This window comes from Notolabrus celidotus, chromosome 7 (genome assembly GCF_009762535.1).
Source record: "Notolabrus celidotus isolate fNotCel1 chromosome 7, fNotCel1.pri, whole genome shotgun sequence".
In the NCBI taxonomy this organism is placed as follows: domain Eukaryota; kingdom Metazoa; phylum Chordata; class Actinopteri; order Labriformes; family Labridae; genus Notolabrus; species Notolabrus celidotus.
Genome location: NC_048278.1, coordinates 2,336,131 through 2,361,109, shown reverse-complemented (window position 1 = coordinate 2,361,109; position 24,979 = coordinate 2,336,131). Strand labels below are relative to the sequence as shown.

The window sequence follows — 24,979 nt, the reverse complement described above, 5'->3', positions numbered from 1 at the left end:
ACATGCAGGCCTGCTAGTTGTACCTAAAATCTCTAAAAGTAGTATGGGAGGTAGAACCTTCAGTTATCAGGCCCCTCTCCTTTGGAATCATCTACCAGTCAGGGTCCGGGAGGCAGACACCCTCTCTACTTTTAAGAGTAGGCTTCAAACTTTCCTTTTTGACAAAGCTTATAATTAGAGCTGGATCAGGCTTGGACCAGCTTTTGTTATGCTGCTATAGGCCTAGACTGCCGGGGGAACTGGCGCACTGACACACTGGGATCCTAGCTCACCCCCTTCCCCCCAACCTCCTTCATCACTTACTTTAACTCTGCCTGTCCCATTAAAGTTACTAACCATAGACCTTTCTGGAGTCCCTGAGCTCCCTTGTCTCGTAGATTCCTCTGAGCTGCCGTAGACGTCCTCCTGCTGTGGACGATCTGGACTCCAGCTGATACGGACACTCTGGACTCCAGCGGCAACAGCTTCTACTACTCATCTCATCACTATCACTTCTCTCTCTTACTCTCCTCTATCTGTCTTTCCAGACCCAACTCGGTCGAGGCATGATGGCTGTCTAACATGAGTCTGGTTCTGCTCGAGGTTTCTGCCTGTTAAAGGAAGTTTTTCCTCACCACTGTAACTAGCTAAATACTGCGATGTGCAATGCTCATGATGGATTAAGGTGGGGTCAGACTGAGTCTTACCCCGTCTTGAAGTTGGGTCTCTGTTCATAATTTGACATAGAGTGGTCTAGACCTCCTATGTTTGTAAAAGTGTTGTTGTGATTTGGCGCTATACAAATAAAGATAGATTGAAAGTCACACACACACACACACACACACACAGGCAGTGGCTCGGTCTCTCTCCTGCAGCGAGTCACAGAATATGCAATTTGGAAAATCTCTGAAGTATTAAACACTGATTTAACACCGTTTAAAGTCAGTTTTACTGACAAATATCAACGGTAAAACTCATTAACATATTAACAAAAGATACAACATTCATTTTATACAGTTTAAAACAGGTTTAAGAACTTTTTAAACAAGCTAGCTCAAACCAAAGGAGAAAGCATCACTATGGTCTCACCATGACAGGCGCTGCATGACATTTGCCCGCAGGTGCAGCTAAGTCACATCTGTGCCTGCGAGTGTTTCATTAATTACAGACCCCCCTGCTACAACAGGTAAGTGGAACTCAATAAACATATTTCCATTCAATATAGGGCTGAAAGTGCACAAAAACACTTGGTCTCACTGAATATTAATGCAGAAAATTTTACATTAGGGTTTTGAGGATGTTCATTAAAAACAAAATTACATAACATTTAAAAATACAATATTTACTCGGCTACACACACATGAAGTATAGTTCATGTGGATCACTGAAAGACCCTTTACCGTAATCGTAGTGGCAACAGAACTACAAAGACTGCTTCAGCTATAATTCCAGATTGAAGAAGTGTTATTGTCACCTGGAATGTTGGTACAGCTCCATTTGTGAGGATAAACATTAAGTATTGAAGACATAAAAAATGCAATGTTGCAGAAGATATGTACATCAGCAAAATGCAGAAATGAACAGTGTCAATCAATCCATCAATCAATCTTTATTTGTATAGCGCCAAATCACAACAAACGTTATCTCAAGACGCTTTTATAAATGTAGGAGGTCTAGACCACACTATGTCAAATTATGAACAGAGACCCAACTTCAAGACAGGGTAAGACTCAGTCTGACCCCACCTTAATCCATCATGAGCATTGCACATTGCAGTATTTAGCTAGTTACAGTGGTGAGGAAAAACTTCTTTTTAACAGGCAGAAACCTCAGGCAGAACCAGACTCATGTTAGACAGCCATCATGCCTCAACCGAGTTGGGTCTGGAAAGACAGATAGAGGGGAGTAAGAGAGAGAGGTGATAGTGATGAGACGAGTCGTAGAAGCTGTTCCCGCTGGAGTCCAGCATGTCCGTATCAGCTGGAGTCCAGATCGTCCACAGCAGGAGGACGTCTACAGCAGCTCAGAGGAACCTACGAGACAAGGGAGCTCAGGGACTCCAGAAAGGTCTATGGTTAGTAACTTTAATGGGACAGGCAGAGTTAAAGTAAGTGATGAGGGGGTTGGGGGGAAGGGGGTGAGCTAGGATCCCAGTGTGTCAGTGTGCCAGTTCCCCCGGCAGTCTAGGCCTATAGCAGCATGACAAAAGCTGGTCCAAGCCTGATCCAGCTCTAACTATAAGCTTTATCAAAGGAAAGTTTTAAGTCTACTCTTAAAAGTAGAGAGGGTGTCTGCCTCCCGGACCCTGACTGGTAAATGATTCCAAAGGAGAGGGGCCTGATAACTGAAGGTTCTACCTCCCATACTACTGTAACCAAGCTAGGGCTGGAAAGGGATTTCTGGATTTAGATAAAATAACAACGCCACCTTGGGACTTTCACCCAAAGAGTTTTAACAATATCCTTATTTTTAGTTACCGACCCTTTAACAGAGGGTTTCCCCTTTAACAAGACACAGGTGCGTTCACAAATGAATACAAAGGCATGGTTTAGGAAAAATATATATACACACACAAGCTTTATTTAATTAGACAAAATAGTTTTTAAAAACACAACAATTACTTTAACACTGTTACTGAGCAGAGTCTTTAAATCAAGACCAAAAAGACAAGCAAAAAGAGACAAAAAGACAAGGCAAAAGTGGCAATCTGCAACAAGATACATGAACGTTAACCACTTACATACAACAACCACCACACGGCATATTAAGACAAACAAAAACCAGTTGAGGTTTACCTCGGCCGTCCGATCACGTCACTACCTCACGCTCGTACCGCGTACTATATGAGCTTCCAGCACGCAACGATCAAGCCAACCCGAAAGGAACACCGTCCTGGAATAAAAGTGAAAGTTACTCACATGTACGGACGTTGAAAACACTTAACACACGCGACTCGTACCTGCTCTCAACCCGGAGCTCTGCAGAGACTGAAGGGAGCTCCGTCACTCAATTTTATCCCCGCAAACAACCAGGTAACCGCAGGTGATTGGTTCCCACCCAGCTGTGGGGCATGAGCGCTAATCAGCCGGTTACACTACTTTTAGAGATTTTAGGTATAACTAGCAAGCCTGCATGTTGGGAGCTTAGAGTTCTAGAGGGGTAATAGGGCACTATGAGCTCTTTAAGATACGAGGGTGCCTGATTTTTAAGGGCTTTGTAGGTCAAAAGAAGGATTTTAAATTCTATATTTTATGGGGAGTCAGTGTAGAGAAGCTAACACTGGAGAAATGTGCTCCCTCTTCCTAGTTCTAGTCAGTACTCGAGCTGCGGCGTTTTGAACTAGCTGAAGAATCTTTAGAGACTTATTGGGGCAGCCTGATAAGAGGGAGTTACAGTAATCTAACCTGGAGGTAACAAATGCATGTGTTGGGAGTAACACGCTACAAAAGTAACGCAGTTACAGTAATGTATTAATTTTTGCTGTAAGACAGTAATATAACGCATTACTAATACAATTTCGGTAATATCATACCCTTTATAAATCTCAGTAATGTGCGTTCTGAGGTCGGTGCTGGGACCAGACAAAAAATCAATCTTTTATAACAGTTCTTCTAAAATCAGAACCATATCACCGAGAGACTTACTGTGAAAAACAGACACTCTGTGGGTAACTTAGCTTTCAGGTGGTAATCTCAGTTTGTTTCTGCAACATTCAGAGGGTTTTCTGTGCCTCTGAGAAGATCAGTGTATTTTCAGAGACTACCCGGATCCCATCTGTCCAAAACTAAATGTAATCCATGATTTATGAATACATCTGATTGAAATTTGATTATTCCTACAGTTCACGGAGCTAATAGACGGCTGATGTTCGTTTTGGACAGTCAACCAATCAATGAGAGAAAGAGAGAGAGAGAGAGAGAGAGAGAGAGAGAGAGAGAGAGAGAGAGAGAGAGAGAGAGAACGAACTTCAAAATAAAATGATAACAAAAAACTACTCATGTAAATTAAAATGGTTTCAAAGTTAAGTTAAAGAAATGTTAGACTTGCTTATGTCTTTTTTTGTCCACTTTCAAAATATCTTAAACTTCCCACCATGTGTGTGTGTGTGTGTGTGTGTGTGTGTGTGTGTGTGTGTGTGTGTGTGTGTGTGTGTGTGTGTGTGTGTGTGTGTGTGTGTGTGTTAAAGGGAAAGGGAGGAGCTTCTGCCTTGGACAGGATTAGTGAGAGGAAGGGGAAGTCCTGAACACAGTGGTGAGACAAACTGCTGGTCATCTTCAGCATGATGAAAATACATGTGTACACTTGTCTTCTCTCTGGTGAGTTTAATATTTTGTATTTGTTGTTGTAGTGAATGCAAATTGAACACAAATTCAGCAGCTGTTGAATAAGTCATTTTTGTTTGTTATTATTTTCATCATTTACTTTTTAATGTTTTAAAGAGGATTTAGTCTCACATATTACAGGATGTGTAGATATTTAAAAAGTTGTATTCAGGTTTATTTATGTGTTGACACTTTGACAAATATAATGAAATAATTGTCCCTGTTCTTTTCACTTGTAGTCTTAACTTTGGTGGAGATGAAGACTATCAACACAAACGGACGTGTTGGGTCAAATCTGATCATCAAATGCTCACACTGGAACCTTTGGGGTTACGAGAAAGAAAATGTTAAGTACTTCTGTGGAAGTCCCTGCAACGACAAAGACGTCATTGTAAAAGCAGAATATAGAAAGACCAGACGTAAAAATCAGATTGAGTTAACCAACAGTGGAAACTATTTATTTGTGACCTTCTTAAATCTCCAAAAGTCAGACTCTGGGAAATATTACTGTGGGCTGGAGAGATTTGGCCGTGATCCATTGATAGAGGTGAATGTTGAAGTCAAGGATGGTAAGTTTATTTAATTTTTTAAACTCTCTCTTTTTGTATCTAAATGTTGTAAGTGTCCAAACAGCTGATAGATGAACTCATATTTTATACTGTCTGTGTTTTCTAGCTGAACCTTCTAGTCCTCTGAAGACTCCAAACCCAGTCTTTGTTACTGATACAACCAGTCCGTCTACATCTACAAATGTCCCTACTGTTTTTACTGACATGTCTTATCTGACCACATCATCTGCATCCGCAACACAAGGAGCTGGTATAAAGTTCAAACGTCTGAGCTTACTGCACACACTTTCAATGTATTTAAAACTGAGTATGTACAGAGGCCATTTAACATGACAATGATGGTGAAGATGACGATGAGGATGACGATGAAGGTTATTGTCATCATCATCCTCATCCTCATCAACATCATCATCATCATCATCATCATTATTATTATTATTATTATTATTATTATTATTATTATTATTATTATTATTATTATTGTTATTTTAATAGTAGAACTGACAATGAAGATGATGATAAAATAATAACAATTATTATTATTATTATTATTATTATTGTGATAAAATAATATTAAATTACTGAAAATAATGTTGATATTATTATTAATAATAGCATTATTATAATTAATAATACTAACACTACTACTACTACTACTACTACTACTACTACTACTACTACTACTAATAATAATAATAATAATGAAGCAGTTAGCATTTTTTCATTAATGTTTCTAGTATTACTTTTTTGATATAATTACTATTATTGCCATTATTCAGGTTTTAGGTTTAACATGTGGAGAGAATCAAGCTGCAGATAGTTTCATCTGCTTGTTATACTTTCTAAACTTTCCCCAGGGAGTGCTTTCTATTGGACCGTGGGATCAATTGGTGTGATCAGCCTGCTGATAGTTGTACTGATCCTTACCAAGAGGATGATGATGAAACAACAAGGTGAGACACACACACACACTGACACCAGTGAAGCAGTGTGTACCACAAACATAATAAAGTGTCTGTTTGTGGTACACACTGCTTCACTGGTGTCAGTTTAATCATTTGGATCCTAAACCTGCGTCTGACACTAAAACACTGAGTGCTGCCTCTTCATCATGTGAACTATATTAAACACTATACAATAATGAAACTGGCCAGTAAGAAAATCACACTCTAACCCTGTGTGTGTTTTTAGAGGATGTTACCACGCCACAAGAACCTGCTAGAAAGGTGAGTTTGATCTCTTTGTGTCTGAACTCATGTGTAGAGCTGTCTCTGTGGTTTACTCTCTCATTTCATCTTTCATGATGTTTAGTGACTTTAAGTGGAGAAACAAATACCTGAGCTTCTTTCATTCATTCACGTATAGAGACTGATAGAACTTTAGAGGCTTCACCAGACGTCAGCTGTATGTTGGAGGATTGTTTAGCACCTGAGCCTCCCTAGATAAGCACATCACTTCAGTCTTCAGTTACATTGATCAGGTTTGATGCAACAAGACTTCTCTTCCTGTACTTATTTTAAGACTTCTGGTGGTCAGACTTCCTGACTTGTTTTTAGATTTGTCATCAACAACTATCCCCACAGTGATGTCTAAATGCTCCTGTTTGTCATGTGAATAAATACTTTGAAGTAAAATGACTTCACTCTGCAGTAAAGTTTTCTGACTCCTGACATTTTTGTGCTAAAGTTTAAAGGAGAGGGCTTCATAAGAAAACATATCTCTGACTTACTTGTCATTTCTTGTTCACCCTTCCTTCTCAAGAACATATCATGCTCTTGATTCTTGTGTTGCATTACTTCTCTAACATATTGCAAACGGAAACTGCTTAAGTCTACTTACTGCATGTGTGTGTGAACTACTCGATGTTTTGTTGTTTTCTGTAATGTTTTAGATAGAAAGGTACTTTATTGATCCCCAGGGGGGCAATTCAATTTTTTCACTCGTGCTATATTGGACAGGCTACACATACTGTACAGTTTTTTTTGGTATATACATACAATGCACACACATGCAGTGAACATGCTTAGGGAGAGATGTCAGAGTGAGGATACTGCCATCAACCAGCGCACCCCGAGCAGTTGGGGGTTCGGTGCCTTGCTCAAGGGCAACTCGGCAGTGCCCAGGCAGGTGAACCAGCACCTCTCCAGTCACTAGTCCACTTGCCAAACTTCGTCCATGCTGGGACTCGAACCGGCGACCCTTCGGTTCCCAAGCCAAGACCCTATGGACTGAGCTACTGCCGCCCCACTTTTCAGTACAGATTCACTTTCTCTCCTAAATGGACAAATAGTATTTCCAGTTTGGCTTATTGCTTCTAACCTCTGTGTCGTCCTCTGTTCATTTGAAGATGTGCACATTCCATGCACATGTTGAACCAAAGCACGTTTTATTTCCTCCTCTGACAGAACCTTCAAAAAGGTCATGTTTCCTTTGAGCCTGTGTAATCTGGTCCTAATGTAATAACATATATCACATGTTCTCACAGAGTGGAGACCCTGATGGAGTCTATCAATCCCTCAATCCATTCACAGCAGATACAGACCAGGTCTACAGCACTATTGGATCAACTAACTGGTAAAGCACCAAACACTGCACCTATGATGGACTGAAAACTTTAGCTCTAACTTAAAGGGATATTTCAGTCTTTTTGAAGTGGGGTTGTATGTGTTTTATATCACTAGTAATTGTACTAGACACAAAGGATGCTGCTCAGCTCGTCCCTTGTAGAGAATGTAATGGCGCAGGTGTGTAAACTGCGAGCTCATGCCGACTAAATGAAAAAAATACTTGTCACGAGTAAGACTTGGTAGCAACAGTCCCTCAGGACCTTTGTGAATTAAGATAAACCAGCAGATGAAACAGGGCTGCGATGCTCACCAACCAGAGTCCACTGCCGTACTGAACCCTGAAGTTTGTTACTGACTTTCTTCAATGTTCAGGAGTTAAATCAGAAAACCAGAAAAGCCGAATGCAAGTTAGTCTTCAAAGTAAGTGTTTGGCTATCACTGTTTCTGTATTGCACTGTGACACAACCCATGATTTGCATGACATGTTTACGTGATCAAAATAAACTGTGTTAGCAGCTGAAGTGAGGACTGAGCTGATATAACAAACTCTAAACACGTCACTGTGTCCGTCAGGTGACCTGAGGCATTTCCTGCTTCACATGATGCAAAACTGAGATGCAAAGATTGACACTCTATCAGGGATGTACATTATAGATCGGATTGGCTGATCAATGCCCTGCAGGCAGAAGAGCACGTCTGTGTTGTGTCTGTAAATAATGCAAAAACAAACAGGCTTTCTGGGGGCAAGTAAAGTGCTGAAAAAAATCCAAGTGGAGCGAACACCTAAACAGAAGTGAGTGCTCGGGTTGGAAATTACGTGGAAATGACACCGTCTGCAGAAATGGTAGCATAGCATGCATTCCATTTCTCCCTGCAGTTTCTCATTACAGGGGACGAGCTGAGCAGCTATTACAATTACTAGTGATATAAAACACATACAACCCCACTTCAAAAAGACTGAAATATCTCTTTAATCCTGCAACATCAAGCTCTTTATGACACACACTCTTTGGTACAAGCAAACATGTACACACAAACACACACACACACAGAAAGATTGTAGTGGCCTGACACCAAACTAACAGAGTCGCTGAGAATATCACCCACAAATATCACTCCTCACTAAGGATGTCAAAATACTTTTCAACACCACAAAAATGTCACACACAGGAGCGAGCAATGAAAGAGAAAGAGAAAGACAGAGACAGAGACAGAGAGAGACAGAGAGAGAGCAGCAGAGATAGATGAAAAGACAATTAAAAGAAAATACATATAAAAAAAATAGCAAAGATAAATAATATACAGTGCAGGAAGAGGCAGAAAACTCAGAGAGCTTATTTGAAGCCTCCAGCCAAATAATGTTCTAATATCAAAAATGAATTAAAAAACTACTAGATTGACACATACAAGGACAATAGTTGATACTAAAAATAAAATAACATAAGAATACACAAAATCAACAATTAATGATTACAGTTATTACATCAACAGAATTCAAAAGTACAAAATCGGAATATGATGTGCATGGACACCTACTCTATGAGTATGTGGCTGAGCATGATGAGTATAATTAATTAACAGTAGTTAAAAGTTTTTTCAAGCATCCTTTATAATATTTTAAAGATAAACAGTTTTTCATTACATTGGAATAAATATTCCAGAATTTGCTGAATCCTGAAACGTATTGAGAACTGACTTCTAGAGGTAAAATATTCAGGAGGATGAAGAATTAAATTTTCAAATTTAAATTACCACACTGCTAACCAGTGGTGGACAAAGTACACAGCTTCATTACTTCAGTCAAAGTATAGATACTTCATGTCAAATATTACTCCAATACAAGTGAAAGTTGTTCTGTCAATTATGACTTGAGGTAAAGTCCTGAAGTACTTCCTTTTAAAAATACTGAAGTATTCAAAGTACTTCTTAAAAAAATCTCAAATGTTGTATTTTCACAATACATAAGTGCAGTCAAGCACACATGGGAGCACATTCTGTTAATTATGTTTATATAGAAACCATTATTTTAAATCACTAAAAACTATGGAATAACAACAGACGCAAAGTTATTCCAAGCACAGGACACCTTAGTTTGAAATGTTCATCTGGAATCAAACAACGTTACGTAGCTCAACACGCTTTCTCAGGTTGGACAGTGAATGTTGTGTGTTTGGGCAGAGTGGGACACAGGGAGAACATTTCAAACCATACGTATCATTCTTCATTTCAAAAACCTCTAACACGGGCTGAGGATATGGACATGGGTGCTCAGGTGGAGAATTATAGCCAACATTACCACCTCTACATGAACTGCCTGATCTCAGTGATGCTCTGTGTTTGCTCCATGTTCAACCATGGAGACACACAATAAAACAGGTACGACTAAACCACTGAGACAAACAGAACTACACAAACACAGTTTACTGTCTGAGGATCAGATCTCAGAGAGGAGAAGGAAACTCATGAAGTTACTTCAAAGATAAATTAGAGTAAATAAAGCACTGATAGAAATATAGTGGAGTCAAAAGTCATTAGTTCCCCAAAAATAATACTCAAGTAAAGTACAGATACTCAAAAAAATACTTTAGTACAGTACTCAAGTGAATTTACTCTCTTCCTGTCCACCACTGCTGCTAACACTTGTCATTCACATGGTAGGAAAATACTGATGTCTGGTAAGTCCCTTTCACACCTCAGAAGATGCACGTATTGTGTTTTTGTCTGTTGCAGAGAGGAAGCAAAGCAGAGAGCTGAGATGTCACCTGAGGCCTACACTACCACAACTGCACTTGACAAAGGTGGTCGTGCTAAGAGGTCCCACGAAGCTGGTTATCGTGATGAAGAGTTGACCAAGACTTACCCTGAGTGTTCACATGAACGAGGGGGAGTACATATGACCTATCACAGACGTGAACAGTCTGCTGTCAGCACAATTTCCTGTGAACAGTATGTCAGGTTATGATCAAAAGTTACCAAAATAAACCAGTTCAGGTGCCCACGGAGTTCATGTTTTATTGCTGTGGCATGAAAAGAGGAATCCATATTCTCTGTTTTTACTGGTGTTGTTTCAAAGTTCTACTTTTGTTTACTGTCCCAACTCTCAAAGTAACTGTCCGTTGATTATAATGAGCCTGTTAGACCCCAAATTATCACTTCAAAATGAGCAATGAAACTGAGATTAAAATGAGTAAATAAGATAACTGACTCACTGTTTCTTTGTGAAAAATTAAACTAGTAAATCAGATATTTCTGTAGTCTCCACTTTTTAAATGCATGTTGTAGACTCTGTGCATGCATCATTGTGTAGGCACCTCTTGATCATTTAAATGAACACACACATATGGGTCTTCTTTTGAGTGTCTGGACGTCTTGCATGGAAAATGTATGTAGAGGAGAGGTGATGCTGTTTTGTGGTTGCTGTAACTAACCTGCCTCACGTGGTTAAGCAGAATGAGTGCTGTGCTGTCACAGTTATTCACATAACAGCGTGTCCTTTAAGTATTCTACTTTATTTATTTCATGTTTAAACTCTCAATAAAGGAATATTTGACTATTCATGTGCACTTGTTTGTACATTTAAATAAGACTCCACCAAATGTAATGCGTTGGTGTGTGTGTGTGTGTGTGGTGTGTGAGTGTGTGTGTGTGTGTGTGTTTCAAGGAAGGGAGGAGCTCTGCCTTTGGACAGGGTAAGTAAAAGGCAGAGGAAGTCCTGCAGACAGACAAACTGCTGGTCGTCTTCAGCATGATGAAAATACATGTGTACACTTGTCTTCTCTCTGGTGAGTCTTCTTTTTGTATTTGTTGTTATAGTTCAGGTTCAGGTTCAGGTTGCTTTATTTGTACCCATAGGTAAACTGTTTTGCAGCCAGTGAGATGTTAGGTCATTACAGAATGACAAGACAGAACAAACTACTTAATGTGCTGGACATACTAAATATGCTAAAACTAATATATACAGTATCCCACAAAAGTGAGTACACCTCACATTTCTAAAGATGATGCACAAGAAAGTCTGCAAACAATTTGCTAAAGACAAGCAGACTAAGGACATGGATTACTGGAACCATGACTTGTGGTCTGATGAGACCAAGAGAAACTTATTTGTTTCAGATGGTGTTAGGCGTGTGTGGTGGCAACCAGTGTGAGGAGTACAAAGACAAGTGTGTCTTGCCTACAGTCAAGCATGGTGGAGGGAGTGTCATGGTCTGGGTCTGCATGAGTGCTGCAACATGTAAGACTAACAACAACAACTACAACTACTACAAAGAAGCTGAGGGTGAAGGTGATGGAGGGCCAAGCATGTCTCCAGACCTAAACCCTATTGAGCATCTGTGGGGCATCCTCAAACAGAAGGTGGAGGAGCGCAAGGTCTCTAGCATCCACCAGCTGTGTGATGTCGTCATGGAGGAGTGGAAGAGGATTCCAGAGGCAACCTGTGAAGCTCCATGAACTCCATGCCCAAGAGGGTTAAGGCAGTGCTGGAAAATAATGTTGGCCACACAAAATATTGACACTTTGGACCCAATTTGGACATTTTCACTTAGGGGTGTACTCACTTTTGTTGCGGTGGTTTAGACATTAATGGCTGTGTGTTGAGTTATTTTGAGGGGACAGTATATTTACACTGTTATACAACTGTACACTGACTACTTTACGTTGTATCAAAGTGTCATTTCTGCAGTTGTCCCACGAAAAGATCTAATTAAATTTGCAGAAATGCGAGGGGTGTGCTCACTTTTGTGAAATACTGTCACAATAAAAATGGTAAAAATCAATAGATTATAAAAATGATAAAAGTTCTAAAGGTTCCAAAAGGCATATCAGAAAATGATCCTATAAATCACATGAAGAAATAAGAAAATCTAGACTTAAGTCTTAAAATTGAAGTTTGAATCTGTGTGAGAGGAAATGCTGTGGCTATGGTGAAACAACTCAAGCTCAAATTCAGCAGCTGTTGAATAAGTCATTTTTGTTTGTTATTATTTTCATCATTTACTTTTATTGTTTTAAAGAGGATTTAGTCTCACATATTACAGGATGTGTAGATATTTAAAAAGTTGTATTCAGGTTTTTTATGTGTTGACACTTTGACAAATATATTGAAATAATTGTCCCTGTTCTTTTCACTTGTAGTCTTAACTTTGGTGGAGATGAAGACTATCAACACAAATGGACGTGTTGGGTCAAATCTGATCATCAAATGCTCACACTGGAACCTTTGGGGTCACGAGAAAGAAAATGTGAAGTACTTCTGTCGAAGTCCCTGCAACGACAAAGACGTCATGTAAAAGCAGAATATAGAAAGACCAAACGTAAAAATCAGATTGAGTTAGAAAACAGTGGAAACTATTTATTTGTGACCTTCTTAAATCTCAAAAGTCAGACTCTGGGAAATATTACTGTGGGCTGGAGAGATTTGGCCGTGATCCATTGATAGAGGTGAATGTTGAAGTCAAGAATGGTAAGTTTATTAAATTTTTTAAACTCTCTCTTTTTGTATCTAAATGTTGTAGAGTGTCCAAACAGCTGATAGATGAACTCATATTTTATACTGTCTGTTGTTTCTAGCTGAACCTTCTAGTCCTCTGAAGACTCCAAACCCAGTCTTTGTTACTGATACAACCAGTCCGCCTACATCTACAAATGTCCCTACTGTTTTTACTGACATGTCTACAAACCAATCCCTGCTTACAGCAGCACCTTATGCATCACCTACAACAGGAGCTGGTATGAAGTGCATCAGTATAAATGACATATTGCTTTCTATACAGTGTTTTGTTCGTATATTAGAGAAGAAGTTAGGGCAACTGGAAAAACATGAGCTTAGGACAGAAGAACATGCTGACTATTTTTAAAATTCTATTCTGGACTTAAAATCTGAATTCTGATATTATAAAATTCTGTCATTAAAGTAAAACTTCTGTATGGTCAATATTCAGGGTCTTATCTGACGACATCGTCTGCATCCACACACAAGGAGCTGGTATGAAGTTCACACGTCTGAGCTTAATGCACACACTTTCAATGTATTTAAAACTGAGATGTACAGAGGCCATTTAACATGACAATGATGGTGAAGATGAAGATGAAGATTATTTATTATTATTATTACAATTTTAATTATTATAGTTATAATTAGAATTATTATTATCATAACTGTGATAAAATAATATAAATGATAGTATTATTCTTATTATTACAATTATTATTATTAGCATCAGTATAATAAGTATTATTATAAGTAGTGTTAATATAATTATTAACAATAATACTGATTTTATTATTGTTATTAATGTTGATGTTATTATAAATAATCATATTTTGATAAATAATAATAAAGCAGTTAATATTTTATTATTAATGTTTCTAGTATTTATTAATTATATTTATATTATATTATTATTATTATATATTATTATTATTATTTATTATTGCATTATTCAGGTTTTAGGTTTAACATGTGGGAGAATTAAGCTGCAGGTAGTTTCATCTGCTTGTTATACTTTCTAAACTTTTCCCAGGGAGTGCTTTCTATTGGACCGTGGGATCAATTGGTGTGATCAGCCTGCTGATAGCTGTACTGATCCTTACCAAGAGGATGATGACAAAAACAACAAGGTATGTAACACACACACAAACAACACACACACACACACACACACCACACACACACACACACACACACACACAAAAAAAGTGTCTGTTTGTGGTACACACTGCTTCACTGGTGTCAGTTTAATCATTTGACCCTAAACCTGCATATGACACTAAAACACTGAGAGCTGCCTCTTCATCATGTGAACTATATTACTATACAACACTATAACACTATACAATTATGAAACTGGCCAGTAAGAAAATCACACTCTAACCCTGTGTGTTTTTTAGAGGATGTTACCACGCCTCAAGAACCTGCTAGAAAGGTGAGTTTGATCTCTTTGTGTCTGAACTCGTGTGTAGAGCAAGCGGCAACCTCGGTCTAAAAATATGAGTCCAATGCGGAAGTGTTAAAAGCTGCAGTTCATCGAGTCGGTACAAAAGACGAGTGTAGTCTGGATAGCTCATTTCTCGATATCCTCTCACTGTGAGGGGGGTGAATTTTTTCCTAACACGGCAATTTCGAAGATATTGAGATTAGGAGTCTTCCAATGAGAGCACAGCTGCCTGCAGGAACGCTGCAGCTGTTGGCTAGGAGGCTCAAACCCGCCTCTTTACGTCACACTGGCTTGACAGAAGGCTTCACCAGAGGTCAGCTGTATGTTGGGATTGTTTAGCGCCTTAGCCTCCCTAGTTAAGAACATCACTTCAGTCTTCAGTTAGATTGATCAGGTTTGATGCAACAAGACTTCTCTTCCTGAACCCATTTTATTTAGACTTTGACTTGTTTTAGATTTGTCATCAACAACTATCCCCACAGTGACGTCTAAATGCTCCTGTTTGTCATGTGAATAAATACTTTGAAGTAAAATGACTTCACTCTGCAGTAAAGTTTTCTGACTCATGACATTTTGGCTTGTTGCTTCTAACCTCTGTGTCGTCTTCTGTTTCTTTGAAGACATACACATGTATGAAGATGTCACATTTCATGCACATGTTGGACCAAAGCATGTTTTATTTCCTTCTGACAGAACCTTCAAAAAGTCATGTTTCCTTTGAGCCTGTGTAATCTGGTCCTAATGTAATATATATCACATGTTCTCACAGAGTGGAGACCCTGATGGAGTCTATCAATCCCTCAATCCATTGACAGCAGATACAGACCAGATCTACAGCACTATTGGATCAACTAACTGGTAAAGCACCTCACACTGTGTCTATAGGTGCATTTGAACCAAGAGTTCCGGGGTTTTTAGCCCCCAGAACTACTTTCCCTGAACTAAAAGGTTCCTGTGCCCCCATTGTTGTCTGCGTTTCGACTGCAGGCTGAAGTCCCGGGTAGATTGTGTAAATCAGGCCAGTGATGTATGGAGGAAATAAAAAGTAAATGCACTACACCACCAGACCAGTAGAGGGCAGTAAAACAAAGAGGAATGCCATTCATCACAGATGACACCATAGAACCAGACGGACAGGCAGGTATCATGAGTAACACAACAGTTAGCCTGTTAGCATGAAGAGACTCAGTTGGCACTGTTTTAGATGGTGCTATATTTCATCACAGATGGATTCACTGAATCAACACGTGAGAGGAGATAAGCGCGAGTAGCAAAGACGTTTCAACACGCTTTAAAATCCTTTGAACTCAAAAAGCCGTGGCAGAGATCGGCCGGTGTTTTGGTTTAAACCGCGACCCTGTTAACTGGAGACTTCAGCCGGATGCATCCCTCATAAACGTCTTTAGACATCATTAAATATCTGATGAGGATATTTTGAAATCTTAATAAAAACTAAACTAGTTACTCCCTCTGTGTCACAGTTATCAAACCAGTTTATTATCACTTCAAAACGAGCAAATGAAACATGAGATTAAAAATGAGTAAATAAAGATAACTTGACTCACTGTTTCTTTGTGAAAAATTAAACTAGTAAATATATTTCTGTAGTTTCTACTTTTTAAATGCATGTTGTAGACTGTGCATGCATCATTGTGTAGGCACCTCTTGATCATTTAAATGAACACACATATGGGTCTTATTTTGAGTGTCTGGACGTCTTGAATGGAAAATGTATGCAGAGGAGAGGCGATGCTGTTTTGTGGTTGCTGTAACTAACCTGCCTCACTGTGGTTAAGCAGAATGAGTGCTGTGCTGTCACAGTTATTCACATACAGCGTGTCCTTTAAGTATTCTACTTTATTTATTTCATGTTAAACTCTCAATAAAGGAATATTGACTATTTCATGTGCACTTTTTGTTCATATTAAAAAGTCTTACAAACTCCACCAAATGTTGCGTGTGTGTGTTTGTGAGTGGGTCTTTGTGTGTTTGTTGGTGGTTATGTGTGTGCGTGTGTTAAAGGGAAAGGGAGGAGCTTCTGCCTTGGACCGGGTAAGTGAGAGGAAAAGGAAGTCCTGAACACAGTGGTGAGACAAACTGCTGGTCGTCTTCAGCATGATGAAAATACATGTGTACACTTGTCTTCTCTCTGGTGAGTTATTTTTTGTATTTGTTGCTGTAGTTTGTTCCTTTTTAATGTTTTAAAGAGGATTTAGTCTCACATATTACGGATGTGTGATATTTAAAAAGTTGTATTCAGGTTTATTTATGTGTTGACACTTTGACAAATATAATGAAATAATTGTCCCTGTTCTTTTCACTTGTAGTCTTAACTTTGGTGGAGATGAAGACTATCAACACAAATGGACGTGTTGGGTCAAATCTGACCGTCCTATGCTCAGACTGGAACCTTTGGGGTTCTGTGAAAGACAATATGAAATACATCTGTCGAAGTTCCTGCTCATACCGAGACATCATGTAAAAGCAGAATATGGAAAAACCAAACGTAAAAATCGGATTGAGATAACCAACAGTGAACAAGGTTTATTTGTGACCTTCTTTAATCTCCAAAAGTCAGACTCTGGGAAATATTACTGTGGAGTGGGGAGATATGGCCCTGATGGATTCATAGAGGTGAATGTTGAAGTCAAGGATGGTAAGTGTATGTTTTTTAATTCTCTCTTTTTGTATCTAAATGTTGTAAGTGTCCAAACAGCTGATAGATGAACTTATATTTTATACTGTCTGTTGTTTCTAGCTGAACCTTCTAGTCCTCTGAAGACTCCAAACCCAGTCTTTGTTACTGATACAACCAGTCCGTCTACATCTTCAAATGTCCCTACTGTTTTTACTGACATGTCTATCATCATCTGCATCCACAACACAAGGAGCTGGTATGAAGTTCACACGTCTGAGTTTACTGCACACTTTCAATGTATTTAAAACTGAGTATGTACAGAGGCCATTTAACAGACAATGATGTGAAGATGACGATGAGGATGATGAAGATTGTTGTTGCTATTTTTATTATGAGTATTAATTCTAAGTACTATTATTATTATATATAGTTATATTATTATTATTATATATTATTATTATTATATTGTATTGCAATAATAATTATTCTTTATTTATACTATTATTGTAATCATAATAATAGAACTGACGATGAGGATGATAAAATTAATCATCATCATCTTGAGTTTTCTTATTATTTTCTTATTATCATTATTCCTATATAATAATAAAAGTAATAATTAGATGTAATGCTAAGGTCACCAAACTGGACACCTTCTGCCACTTGGCTGCGCCGTCGACTTACTGCCGGCAATGTGAACCAAACTCTGGCTCCGCAATACAGAGACTGAATGGCCCGTAGCAACAGGCCATCCACTCCATATTTCCGGAGCACCCCCCACAGGATACCTCGGGGGACACGGTCGTAAGCCTTCTCCAAGTCCACAAAGCAATGTGAACTGGTTGGGCAAACTCCCAAACCCCCTCCAGCACCCTTCCGAGGGTGTAGAGTTGGTCCAGTGTTCCTCCTGCATCTGAGGTTCAACAAACAGCCGGACTCTTCTCTCCAGCACCCTGGAGTAGACTTTTCCAGGGTGGCTGAGGAGTGCAATCCCCTTATAGTTGGAATACACCCTCTGGTCCCCTTTCTTAAAAAGGGGAAAACCACCCTCGTCTGCCACTCCAGAGGCACAGTCCCCGATATCCATGCAATGTTGCAGAGGCGTGTCAATCAGGACAGCCCTACAACATGCAGAGCCTTGGGGAACTCGGGGGGATCTCCTCAACTTCTGAGGCCTTGCTGCTTTGGAGTTGTTTAACTGCCTCAGCGACCTCAGCCCCAGTGATGAGCAAGCCCACCCCCGAGTCCCTGGCTTCACTTCCTGCTCAGAATGCATGCTGGTGGAATTGAGGAGATCATCGATCCTCTCAGTCGAGGTCAGCAGCTCCCATTCCACACCGTAAACAGTGCAAACAAAGGGCTTCCCCTTCCTAAGCCGTCGGACAGTTTGCCAGAATTCTTCGAAGCCGACTGAAAGTAGTCTTCCATGGCCTCAGCAAACTTCTCCCACACCCAAGTTTTTGCTTCTGCGACCGCCCGGGCAGCAGATCGCTTGGTCTGCCGGTACCTGACAGCTGCTTCTGGAGTCCCACAAGCCAGCCACAACATGTAGGACTTCCAGCTCCCAGCCCAAGGACTCCAAAAAGGGTGGGTACTCAGAACTGCTGTCTGGTGCATAAGCACAAACAACAGTCAGGACCCGGTCCCCGACCTGAGGGCCTTAGGGAAACAACCCTTTCGTCCAAGGGGGAAACTCCAACGTACAGGCAGAAAGCTGAGGAGCTATGATTAAGCCCAGACTTGCCTTCCGCCTCTCACCTGGCGCAACTCCAGAAAAGAAGAGAGTCCAGCCCATAAAATATAAAATATGGACGTAGTATCCGTGACGTCACCCGTCTGTTCCTGAGCGCTGCTTTGAAGCCAATCGCCGGCGACAGCCATATTGGAAATGTAGAACTCCACCAGTCATAGTCATAGTGTGAGTTTGAGCCTCAATTTTTTAGAAAAAAATTAACCCCCGTACAGTGTGGCAGATAGAGAGATTAGCTATGTAGGGCAAAGCTGTTTTTGAACCAGGTTGTAAACATGTTGATTAATGCTGCAAAGATCGTCTTTTTTGTTATACTCTCTAAACTTTCCCCAGGGAGTGCTTTCTATTGGACCGTGGGATCAATTGGTGTGATCAGCCTGCTGATAGTTCTACTGATCCTTACCAAGAGGATGATGACGAAACAACAAGGTAACACACACACACACAAACACACGTACACACACACACACATACAGACAGACAGGCAGACTGAGTGCTGCCTCTTCATCATGTGAACTATATTAGACACTATACAATTATGAAACTGGCCAGTAAGAAAATCACACTCTAACCCTGTGTGTGTTTTAGAGGATGTTACCACACACAAGAACCTGCTAGAAAGGTGAGTTCATCCTTTGTGTCTGAACCATAGACTGTATAAATACTGGACATAGGCAGTGGCGAAACCATATTGGTAATGCAGAACTCAACCAGTCAAAATGTGACGTAAAGAGGCGGGGTTGAGCCTCCTAGCCAACAGCTATGTGTTCCTGCCTGTCAGTCATGTCCTTATTTAGGCGTAAACTCGGAATCTTTATATCTTCTGAACTGTCGCGGGTGAAGGAAAATTCACCCCCCGTACAGTGTGTGCTGATAGAGAAATTAGCTACGTAGACCCAAGCCGTTTTTGAACCAGGCTGTAAACATGTTTATTTCTGCTGTAAAGATCGTCTTCTTTGAATTGGTGTGTATTTGGTTTCCAGTGTTTCTGCAGCCAGCCTCAAGTGCAGTGTAGGCTGATGGAGTTTTCTCCAGGGGGGGCTATAACTCCAAAATAGCAAGCAAACATGTACTAAGGTATCACACCATAAAACTTGACACAGTCTATTATTTTAGATAGGATGTGCCTGTTCTTGTCAACCTCCTCATTGTGCTTACAGATCCCTGTCCTGTAGCCTTTATCAAGCTGACATGAAATGTTGATTTTTTTTTCCAAACATGGCTCGTCACAGTTAATTTCCATGTGGATCCCAGTTGTTCATGCTTCTTTGTCTTTTCTGAAAAGTGCTACAAATCAGAATACTTAATCCATGCTGGGTCAGATCCTGACGTTTGAAAAAGGAGGCAGGGAAAGCAGAATAAAGCATTAGCCTCACTACATGCAGTTAGCCAAGTCTTGTTGCTAAACCAGGTCCTGAAAAAGACCGGGTGTATTGTCACAATGTGACACATCTCTGACTACTTCTCATTTCTTTTTACCCTTCCTTCTCAAGAACATATCATGCTCTTGATTCGTGTGGTGCATGACTTCTCTAACATATTGCAAACAGAAACAGCTTAAGTCTATACTGCATGTGTGTGTGAACTACTCAGGAGTTGTTTTGTGGTTTTCTGTAAGGTTTGCAGTACAGATTCATTTTCTCTCCTAAATGGTATTTCAGGTTTGTCTTGTTGCTTCTAACCTGTGTGTCGTATTCTGTTCATACCTTTATTTAATCATTTTTTTAAAATTGTATTTAATTTTTCATACATTTTTTCTGTAAAGCGACTTTAAGTAGCAAGAAAATCACTACACAAATCCTATCAATTATTATTAATGTTATTATCCATCCATCCATCCATCTTCTTCCGCTTATCCGGGTCCGGGTCGCGGGGGCAGCAGTCTCAGCAGGGAAGCCCAGACACTCCTCTCCCCGGCCACTTCCACCAGCTCTTCTGGGAGGATACCGAGGCGCTCCCAGGCCAGCTGACAGACAGTCTCGCCAGCGTGTCCTGGGCCTTCCCCGTGGCCTCCTCCCAGTCGGACATGCCCGAAACACCTCCCCAGGGAGACGCCCGGGAGGCATCCTAACCAGATGCCCGAACCACCTCATCTGGCTCCTCTCGATCCGGAGGAGCAGCGGCTCTACTTTGAGCCTCTCCCGGATGTCTGAGCTCCTGACCCTATCTCTAAGGCTGAGCCCAGCCACCCTGCTGAGAAAGCTCATTTCGGCCGCTTGTATTCGCGATCTCGTTCTTTCGGTCACTACCCACAGCTCGTGACCATAGGTGAGGGTCGGAACGTAGATTGACCGGTAAATTGAAAGCTTTGCCTTCTGGCTCAGCTCTCTCTTCACCACGACAGACCGGTACAGCGCCCGCATCACTGCAGACGCCGCCCCGATCCGTCTGTCAATCTCCCGCTCCCTTTTCCCCTCACTCGTGAACAAGACCCCGAGATACTTGAACTCCTCCGCCTGGGGCAAAGACTCCCCTCCGACCCGGAGAGGGCAGGCCACCCTTTTCCGACTGAGCACCATGGCCTCAGATTTGGAGGTGCTGATCCCATCCCCGCTGCTTCACACTCAGCTGCAAACCGTCCCAGCGCGAGCTGGAGGTCACCGCTCGATGGAGCCAATAGGACGACATCATCTGCAAAGAGCAGAGACGGAATCCCAAGGCCACCGAACCGGAAACCCCCCGCCACTTGGCTGCGCCTAGAAATTCTGTCCATAAAAGTTATGAACAGAACCGGTGACAAAGGGCAGCCCTGGCGGAGTCCAACCCCCACCGGGAACGAATTCGACTTACTGCCGGCAATGCCAACCAGACTCTGGCTCCGACAATACAGAGACTGAATGGCCCGTAGCAACAGGCCATCCACCCCATATTCCCGGAGCACCCCCCAAAGGATACCTCGGGGGACACGGTCGTAAGCCTTCTCCAGGTCCACAAAGCACATGTGGACTGGTTGGGCAAACTCCCATGCCCCCTCCAGCACCCTCCCGAGGGTGTAGAGCTGGTCCAGTGTTCCACGGCCAGGACGAAAACCGCATTGTTCCTCCTGTATCCGAGGTTCGACCAACAGCCGGACTCTCCTCTCCAGCACCCTAGAGTAGACTTTCCCAGGAGGCTGAGGAGTGTGATCCCCCTATAGTTGGAACACACCCTCTGATCCCCCTTCTTGAAAAGGGGGACCACCACACCCGTCTGCCACTCCAGAGGCACCGTTATGTGAAGACATAAACGTGTGTGAAGATGCACTAGCAGAACAAATCAGTGCCGAGCCGGGGGCGGGGCACATGACCGGGCCCTTCTAAAATGCCTACAACATACACATGCTCACAACAGCAGGGCTTATAACATAACATTATTACACATGGTTATGTCATTTTGAGGTCAATCAAATGGACATGAAGTCTAACAAACCAAGAGAACACCAAGAAACATTTGCCTACCTGGCCCAATAATAAAGCAACACCAATTCAAAGCACTTCAGCACCATGGATAGCGACCGCATCATTCTGACACCCACTTTAATTATTTCAGCTAATATGAGCACAGTACGCCACTGTATCAACAGATATAAAGTTTAGTAAAATTGGCACAGTGGCCCACATCCTCACATACAAACAAAAAATCAATATGAAGTACTTGGCCTACTCACCACTGTTTGAAGGAGCCTTAAGCTCCACGGACTCATCCATTATGCGCTGTATGTCCATTTTCTTTGCTCTGTCATTCTCAATAGATAACATGACATGTCCACTCAGTCTCTCCTGTCCCATCGTGCTCATCAAGGGGATTTAATTCGTTTTAACTTGGAGAATGGGCGCGGGTGGGTCTAAATTGCTGCCAACAACGCCATGTTCTTCTCCAGGAGGACGAACAAAACATGTGTCCAGTTTTTGTAACTTGGCTTTCCCTTGTTATTTTTTTTCCTTTTCTTTGCGCGTTGTCGCTCCACTGTTATGTTTATATAAACTGCTACTCATGTTTGGTTTATCAGGTAAAAATGCCCCACCTAGCTTGCACTTCGTTGACAAGTGACTGATGATGACGTTGGGGTTGATGACTATTTTACCCAAAATACACTGGGAGACAATATCTGCGATCCGCTTGTAAATCTGCACGTTGTAAAGTTAAAAGTGAGAGTGAAAGTGAAGCCAGTCATGCAGCACAAAAATGTATTGAATATGTTACACTCAACTACATGACACAAGTCAGTCATGTAGTTTGGTTTTATCAGCCAGGACTCATCCTCACTAGGGCAACCTATATAAACACACACATCCGTGGCGTTACACCAAGCTTGTCAAGACAATGGTCAATTATGAATGGAGCTCACTGCATCCATCAACCGAGCTCACCTGGTAGCGGACTGGGCCCACCTCCCCCAGCTCCCTGGGCCCTCCAATATCCCTGGCCTGGGGTGTGCCGCCCTCCCAGTCCCCCGTAAGCTCCACCCCTGTGAAGATGTGCACATTTCTTGCACATGTTGGACCAAAGCATGTTTTATTTCCTCCTCTGACAGAACCCTCAAAAAGTCATGTTTCCTTTGAGCCTGTGTAATCTGGTCCTAATGTAATAACATATATCACATGTTCTCACAGAGTGGAGACCCTGATGGAGTCTATCAATCCCCCAATCCATTGACAGCAGATACAGACCAGGTCTACAGCACTATTGCATCAACTACTAGTGGCCTGACACCAAACTAACAGAGTCACTGAGAATATCACCCACAAATATCACTTCTCACTAAGGATGTCAAAATACTTTTCAACACCACATGCTGAAGAGAGAGAGAGACAGAGAGAGAGAGAGTATATGTGTCTAAATATGTGTCTGCCTGTCACAGCCTGAGGGACGCACCATCCCATGGGGTTTGATTTGGGTGGAGGTTTTGTGAGCGCGCCGAATCGGGTGAGGACATTGAGATATGCTGTATAGGTGACACCATCGTTCATTAATGCATATAAAATATGTAATATATGGTTGATATGTATGTGATGAATATAATATGTAATGAATATGGTGTGTGATTAATGTATATATGGTGAGTGTAATGTGTTGTGAATATATAATGTACTGTATGAATTTATGTGCTTTGGCAATAATATCTCGTTGTCATGCCAATAAAGCAAATTGAATTTGAATTTGAATTTGAGAGAGAGAGAGAGAGAGAGAGAGAGATGAGAGACGAGAGAGAGAGAGAGAGAGAGAGAGAGAGAGAGAGCAGCAGTAGAGATAAAATAACATAAGGATAAAGTAACACAATAAAAAGCAGCAATGATGAATATAAAGCGGTCAAGGACAAACATCACACTTTATCTATTGTTTTAATATGTTTCTTCTCTGTAAATGTTTTAACTCTGCACAGACGAGCAGGAAGGTGCTGGATTTTGTTTGTTTTCTGCCGAAGTCGCACTTCTTCCTGACCGCTGTGTGTCTCTGCTCTACCCTCTGTCACATTGACCACACTGCTAACACTCGTCATTCACAGGTAGGAAAATACTGATGTTCTTGTAAGTCCCTTTCACACCTCAGAAAGATGCACACATTTTTTTTGTCTGTTGCAGAGAGGAAGCAAAGCAGAGAGCTGAGATGTCATCTGAGGCCTACACTACCACAACTGCACTTGACAAAGGGGGTCGTGCTAAGAGGTCCCACGAAGCTGGTTATCGTGATGAAGAGTTGACCAAGACTTACCCTGAGTGTTCACATGAACGAGGGGGAGTAATATGACCTATCACAGGCGTGAACAGTCTGCTGTCAGCACAATTTCCTGTGAACAGTATGTCAGGTTACAGATCAAAAGTTACCAAATAAACCAGTTCAGGTGCCCAGGAGTTCATGTTTTATTGCTGTGGCATTAAAAGAGGAATCCATATTCTGTTTTTACTGGTGTTGTTTCAAAGTTCAACTTGGTGGCTGTGCCAACTCTTAAAGTAACTGTCCAGTGATTGTAATGAGCCACAGTTATAGAACAGTTGTTATTATCACTTTAAAATGAGCAAATGAAACATAAGATTAAAAATGAATAAATAAATGTAACTTGACTCTATTTTTTATCGTGCCAAATGAAAACTAAACTGGTAAATCAGATATTTCTGTAGTTTCCAAATGCATGTTGTACACTCTGTGCATGCAGTGTGTGTTTTTGGTCCCACTGGTGTTATTTGGGTTTTATAAAGGCACCTCTTGATCATTAAATGAACACAACATATGGGTCTT

The 24,979-nt window shown here is 41.0% G+C and overlaps 1 protein-coding gene and 2 long non-coding RNA genes across 5 annotated transcripts; all 3 read left to right on the top strand.

Annotated features, from left to right (window-relative positions):
* The first annotated feature begins 4,205 nt into the window (after positions 1-4,205).
* On the top strand, positions 4,206-24,497 carry LOC117815396 (CMRF35-like molecule 5). 3 transcript variants are annotated; one of them, XR_004631802.1, is made up of 8 exons: positions 4,206-4,295; positions 4,541-4,870; positions 4,977-5,120; positions 5,728-5,823; positions 14,329-14,363; positions 15,145-15,233; positions 24,126-24,248; positions 24,325-24,497. XR_004631802.1 is itself a non-coding variant. In XM_034687079.1 (7 exons), coding segments are annotated over exons 1-7 (732 nt in total). In that variant the 5' UTR covers positions 4,206-4,258; the 3' UTR covers positions 24,326-24,497. The 3 variants fall into 3 exon arrangements, 2 of the variants coding, with proteins under 2 accessions (XP_034542970.1, XP_034542972.1); XM_034687079.1 differs by lacking the exon at positions 24,126-24,248; XM_034687081.1 differs by lacking the exons at positions 14,329-14,363; positions 15,145-15,233; positions 24,126-24,248; positions 24,325-24,497 and adding exons at positions 6,062-6,096; positions 7,356-7,444; positions 10,168-10,390.
* On the top strand, positions 11,137-13,203 carry LOC117815399. The gene is made up of 3 exons (XR_004631805.1): positions 11,137-11,219; positions 12,574-12,901; positions 13,009-13,203. It is a non-coding gene; the product is annotated as an uncharacterized LOC117815399 (long non-coding RNA).
* Positions 16,349-17,237, top strand: LOC117815398. Its single transcript, XR_004631804.1, has 3 exons — positions 16,349-16,527; positions 16,703-17,031; positions 17,134-17,237. It is a non-coding gene; the product is annotated as an uncharacterized LOC117815398 (long non-coding RNA).
* Positions 24,498-24,979: the final 482 nt, after the last annotated feature.